The 6608-nt window shown below is 43.3% G+C and overlaps 1 protein-coding gene across 1 annotated transcript; it reads right to left on the reverse strand.

Moving 5' to 3' along the window:
* Window positions 1-780: 780 nt before the first annotated feature.
* LOC116464689 (eukaryotic translation initiation factor 2 subunit 3-like) lies at window positions 781-6558 on the reverse strand. Its single transcript, XM_032147952.2, has 5 exons — window positions 6254-6558; window positions 5621-5684; window positions 3489-3616; window positions 3286-3407; window positions 781-1067 (listed from the first exon to the last, which is right to left on the reverse strand). The coding sequence occupies exons 1-5, from the start codon at window positions 6320-6322 to the stop codon at window positions 899-901; spliced, it is 552 nt and encodes a 183-aa protein (XP_032003843.1). The 5' UTR covers window positions 6323-6558; the 3' UTR covers window positions 781-898.
* Window positions 6559-6608: the final 50 nt, after the last annotated feature.

The following is a 6608-nucleotide window of genomic DNA, read 5'->3' on the forward strand; positions in this document are numbered from 1 at the left end:
CCCAAGTAGCTGGGATTACAGGCATGCGCCACCAAGCCTGGTTAATTTTTTGTAGTTTTAGTAGAGACAGGGTTTCGCCCTGTTGGCCAGGCTGGTCTTGAACTCCTGACCTCAAGTGATCCGCCTGCCTCGGCCTCCCAAAGTGCTAGGATTACAGGCATGAGCCACCATGTCCAGTCGCTTTTTTTTTTTTTTTTTTGAGATGCAGTTTTGCTCTTGTTGCCCAGACTGGAGTGCAATGGCGCAATCTTGGCTCACCGCAACCTCTGCCTCCCAGGTTCAAGAGATTCTCCCGAGTAGATGGGATTACAGGCATGCGCCACCACACCAGGCTAATTTTGTATTTGTAGTAGAGAGGGGGGTTTCTCCATGTTGCTCAGGCTGGTCTCAAACTCCTGACCTCAGGTGATCTGCCGACCTCAGCCTCCCAAAGTGCTGGGATTACAGGCGTGAGCCACTGCACCAGGAGCTTTTAAAAAATTTTATCCCATAGTAATGAAATCTCTCAACAGCTAACATAAGAAACAAAGCATACGCTACCCTTCAAAACTCCACTTATTCCTAGACTTCAGCACGTATTATGAATGGTATTTGTATCTTAAAATACTTCCACAGTAGACAGTTCAGACATATACACACACACAAACCATAACACAAATAGTTTTACACACACATTTAAAACTAAATAAATCACCTCATGTGATTTAAATGAGAAAAATGAACTATTGACTTTTTTTCTTTTTCTCAAATGCTACCACAAGAATTCTCACAAGCTATCAGCCCCAAGTCTATCTTTTTGAGTATTTTGTGATAGCTGGTAGGTAGGAAAGTCATCCTGGATGACATGTTAGTTCCCATTCATGTCACCCTTAGGTAATAGATATGGTCCTTACAGGCGTTAGTTCCCCTTTAAATATTTCATCTTGGATTTGTTCCACATTGATTTGTCCAAACCAATTGTGAGGTATTTACCTATCAAAAGAAGAGCTGCATCCATCACTGCTGCACCGTTCAGCATAGTAGCCATCAAAATATCGTGGCCAGGACAGTCAACAAAGGAAACATGTCTAACAATTGAGAAATAACAATCAGCCTTAACATCAATCACTACTTAAACATACTAGTTACAGATTTTTTAAAGTTAAATCAACTTAGGAAATAATCTTATTGCTATAAAATGGTTACAGGGCTTGGCGTTTCTAGAACTTGGAAATAAGTTCACCAGCTGATGAAAACCACTGCAGCTTACAAAGCAAATTAAATTAGTTATGTGCAGAAAGGAAGATAAACTCCAAAATCCAATGAAAATATGGTATAGAATAATGGTGGAGAGTATATACTGAGAATGTCATTGATTTGAAAGCTAAAACTTATAATGACTTATAAAAACCACATTAACAGAATGAGAATTTGAAAAAACAATTTTCTGGCTGGGTGCAACAGCTCACACCTGTAATCCCAGCACTTTGGGAGGCCGAGGCAGGTGGATCACCTGAGGTCAGGAGTTTGAGACCAGCCTGACCAACGTGGTGAAATCCGGTCTCTACTAAAAATACAAAATTAGCCACGTGTAGCTGATGCATGCCTGTAATCCCAGCTACTTGGGAGGGTGAGACAGGAGAATCGCTTGAACCCAGGAGGTGGAGGTTGCAATGCGCCAAGATAGCACCATTGCACTCCAGCCTGGGCAACAAGAGTGAAACTCTATCTCAAAAAAAAAAAAAAAAAAGAAAAAGAAAAAAAAACACAATTTTCCAAAAATACCTCTAGCACCTTGAAAAACTAGAATTGCCCATTTGAAGCAGAGATGGCAGCACTTTTAACAAAACTATGGTATTCATTCAGAGTCACAATTTTTTTTTTAATCGTATGCTCACATTGTCATGATCTAAAACAGAGGTCAGCCCTTAGGCCAAATCTGGCCCACCACCATACCTATTTACACACGTATTGTCTATATTTGCTTCTGTAATAGAAGAACAGAAGCAACAGAAACTCTATGGCTTGCAAAGCTGAAAATATTTACTATCTAGCCCTTTGTGGAAAAAGTTTGATCCCTATTAAGGGCCAGGACTACAGTGAGACAAGTTCAAAATTTAAGAGACTGCCAAAAAACTCAGTAATCAAGGAAAATGGCCGGGCATGGAGGCTCACGCCTGTGATCCCAGCACTCTGGGAGGCCGAGGCGGACGGATCACAAGGTCAAGAGATCGAGACCATCCTGGCCAACATGGTAAAACCCCGCCTCTACCACTGCACTCCAGCCTGGCGACACAGCAAGACTCCGTCTCAAAAATAAATAAATAAATAAAAATAAAAACTAGCTGGGCAAGGGGGCTCACACCTGTAATCCCAGCTACTCAGGAGGCTGAGGCAGGAGAATTGCTTGAACCCAGAATGTGGAGGTTGCAGTGAACCAAGATCGCACCACTACACTCCAACCTGGGCAACAGAGAGAGACTGTCTCAAAAAAAAAAAAGAGAGAAAAGAAAAAGAAAGAAAAATATATGCATTCAGTATTTTTAAAAAGTCAAAATTAATGCAAACAATCAATCATAAACAAAATACAATGCCATGCTGAGCCAAAGCAAAAGGGGAAAAAAATTCAGTAATACTGAGTCTGCCTTTATTTAAAATTCTGATATTCTGTTTATCACATTTTTTGCATTAATTTCAAAAAAATACTGCATTAAAATATTTATCCTAATTATTGAGTTTTCTGGCATACCTGCCACCGCCAGGCCCACTTACATTTTGGGCTTGAGGTGAAAGCCTCACTTGTCTCTCCCTGGTCCCAGCCCTGCCCCAATCTAAACATTCCTTGTAGGGCATCTCCAATCCCCATAAACATCACTAGACAGATGTCAGTATCCTGATAAAAAAAAAAAACAGGTATGCAATCATACTCAGAAAATAGACGGGGAACAAGTTCAAGTGTTTTAGAGAAATAATTAGAAATGGCTCTGTTCCTCTCCTATTTAATATACAGAAACAGCGCTGCTTAAAAGAAATTCAGGAAGCCTAGAAAAAGAATCCCTTCAATCTAATGAGTTGTTTTTCTATTTTGTTTAAGTGACTCTTTTAGTTTGGAGAAATTACATGTAAGTATTTTAACTTAGGTTTAGATGCTTGACTTTTCAGATTTGCCATAAAAACATAAAACAACAGAAAAACAACAAAACCATTTAGCAATTAGGTTCATTGTTTAACATCACAATATTTCAAAAAGCACAAAACAAGACAATAAAATATAAAGTGTAGTGTTTTTAGCAAAAGAGAGGTCACCTGACTAATTTGAAGTTCCCTTTGGTCCCTGGAATGTCTGTAGGAAACTCATCAGGTGTACTGCTCCCACAAGATCTATAACATTCTGGCCGAGGGCAACTTGGGTCATCAAGCTTATAAATCTAAAATTTCAATTAAAAAAAGATTTTGATTTGTTATCTGCACAACAATTATAGTTTCTCGTTCCACAGTACACAGCTTACCTTAGCATTAGCATATCCAAGCTTGATTGTAATATTTCTTTCTAGTTCATTTTTGAACCTGACAGTATGAACTCCAGAAATAGCTTTGACGACTGTGGATTTCCCATGAGCTACATGACCAATTGTACCTACGGACAAAGTTCAAAAAATTAATTCATGTGTATTTAATTAAACACCAAATATTTTTTCAAATAGTGTTAAGAGTAGAAAACCCAAAGCCAGCTGGACACGGTGGCTCACGCCAGTAATCCCAGCACTTTGGGAGGCCAAGGTGGGTGGATCACAAGGTCAAGAGAGCGAGACCATCCTGGCCAAGATGGTGAAACCCCATCTCTACTAAAAATACAAAAATTAGCTGGGCGTGGTGGCATGTGCCTGTAGTCCCAGCTACTGGGGAGGCTGAGGCAGGAGAATCACTTGAACCCAGGAGGTGGAGGCTGCAGTGAGCCAAGATCGCGCCACTGCACTCCAGCCTGGCAACAGAACGAGACTCCGTCGCAAAAAAATAAATAAATAAATAAAATAAAGCCAAAGCCATAACTTGCTGTAAATATCAACATAAAACCAACACTGACTTCAACTTTTCCTCCTCCATACCCCTTCCTACTAGAAACGTGTTCTCATATAGGACTTAAGAGAAACTTCCATGTAACTAACAGCTTTACTTAAAAAACATACTCTGAGGCCGGGCGCGGTGGCTCACGCTTGTAATCCCAGCACTCTGGGAGGCCGAGGCGGGCGGATCACGAGGTCAGGAGATCGAGACCACGGTGAAACCCCGTCTCTACTAAAAATACAAAAAATTAGCCGGGCGCAGTGGCGGGCGCCTGTAGTCCCAGCTACTCGGAGAGGCTGAGGCAGGAGAATGGCGTGAACCCGGGAGGCGGAGCTTGCAGTGAGCCGAGATTGCGCCACTGCACTCTAGCCTGGGCGACAGAGCGAGACTCCGTCTCAAAAAAAAAAAAAAAAAAAACATACTCTGGGACAGACAGGGTCTCCTGCTGCTGCCCAGGCTGGAATGCAATGCCCTGATCACAGCTCACTGCAACCTCAACCACCTGGGCTCGAGCAATCCTCCCACCTCGGCCTCCTTAGTAGCTGGGACTGCAGGCATGCACCACCACGCACAGCTAATTTTTTGTATTTTTTGTAGAGATGGGGTTTGGCCACGTTGCCCAGGCTGGTCTCCAACTCCTGGGCTCAAGCAATCCATCTGCCTTGGCCTCCCAAAGGGCTGGAATTACAAGCATAAGCCACTGCACCCGGCCAGAACTTTATAAGGAACCTTCCAGCATTTCCAGATTAAAGTAAACAGGTATGATGGGCCCTGACACAACAAAAAGGGATCTGTGAACAAACAAGGAAACAACCCAAGTTTAATTGTAACTTGTTCCGTTGATCAAATTATTGGGTCAATACATGCACAGTAATTCGCTTTAACTGGTATAGTCTTAGCATAGGTTGTTCGGAAGTTAGGTTATGCTCCAAGGTCACTTCAACCAAAATTTTTAATGCAGGGGCAGTAGTTTAAGGCCTGTAGGCTTATTTGGGCTTTGTTTGCATTAATAAATTAAAGCTCCAGACTGTAATACTGTAACTTTAATAGCCTCATGGTGGAGTCTTACTTTTTAACTAGGTTAAAAACTAGTCTTACTTTTTAACTGTGCTGTTTGTATAAACTCAAAATGTCCAAAATTTACACTCAGTCAACGTAACTTCTCTAAAGTTCTAGGTGCCAATTAAGAAAAAAACACCCTCTACTTAATCACAGCTTGTATATCAAATAAAACTTTCATAAATTCTGCCCCTGAAATAATCCTGTGTGGCAAGTACAGCCACATTTTTCACCTCTTCCTTAAACTTCTGCTACGTATGACTACATACTGCCTTATGCTATTAAACTTTTCTTACGTCTCCATTTTTTCTTCTTACCAAGTCTGTAAGCTAGACATGGGCAGCATTCTTTGCGCTCCCCCCCCCACCGCAAATCTAGCAGATGCTTTATTCACAAGGACTCAGTATCTATTTCTTGAATATCTGAATCCTCATATTATTCAAGTAATCACACAAAAAGTGAGGTTAAAATTAATTGTTGGAAATCAAGAAGGTTAGGTCTCTTAAGTCACTCTTACCTATGTTAATTGTGGCTTGTCTGCTGATAACTTCGTGTGAAAGTGGCGTCAACTTGGTAACATCCTGCAATGAAATATATTTTAAAACTCTGCACGTAAAACAAATGAGAACTTTTCCTTTGATTTTACGTTTGCTGTCTACATCTTGCCACCATCTGCACAGCTTTCTACTACTTCTAAAGCTCCTTTCCCCTATCAGTAAATTTGTACTCTTATGGCTGGGAAGCTATAAGAGCCCTTCATCATTACACAACAGACTACACCTCCACTCAACTATTACGGGGTATCTGGAGGTCAGAGGTCCCCCCAATCTTGGGAACATTAGCACTAAAAGTAATGCAGACGGGACACCCCCTTCCCAGACGTTCAGAGGCTGAAACCATGACATCAAGACTTTCCAGCCGAACCATCCAGAAGCTAGAAGTCCCACGACCGTACACCCCTGCGCCCAGATCGTAGACTGGCCTGGGTACAGGCGGCGCGGGCATGGCTTAGGGCGCCCAGTTCCAGGTCTCCCTCCTGACCCTGGCTCCTGACCCATGCTCCCGACACTGACTAGTCCCAATGCGACCGGGAGGCTCGGTCATCTCCACTCCCGAGCTCACTCTGCATCCTCCCCAAGCAAAACCTCACCAAGGTGGTGAGATCCTGACGCGAAAGATGCGGCTGCCCCAGAGTCACTCCAGCTTCTCCGCCCGCCATGTTGCCAAAAGAGGAAGGAAGTCACCCCGGCTGCCGCCTGATCGTCTGCAGGGGTCCTAGTGCGGGGCGGGGAAGCGGAGGCGGGAAGGCCGACTAGGGGCTCAGGACGGCCGGTGCAGCAGCGGCCTCACTGCTTGGACTTCTCTCCGCTTGAATCTGCACAGTGCCTGTCGGTAGGCATACTGGAAAGCACGGTGCAAAGTTGCTGGAGCTATTCGTCGCAGACCTGGTAGATATTTGTGCAGGCAATACTGAGGGCAGCCACCAAACCCCCGCCCCCCCCCCC

Source organism: Hylobates moloch, unplaced genomic scaffold (genome assembly GCF_009828535.3).
Source record: "Hylobates moloch isolate HMO894 unplaced genomic scaffold, HMol_V3 SCAFFOLD_1292, whole genome shotgun sequence".
Taxonomy (NCBI): Eukaryota; Metazoa; Chordata; class Mammalia; order Primates; family Hylobatidae; genus Hylobates; species Hylobates moloch.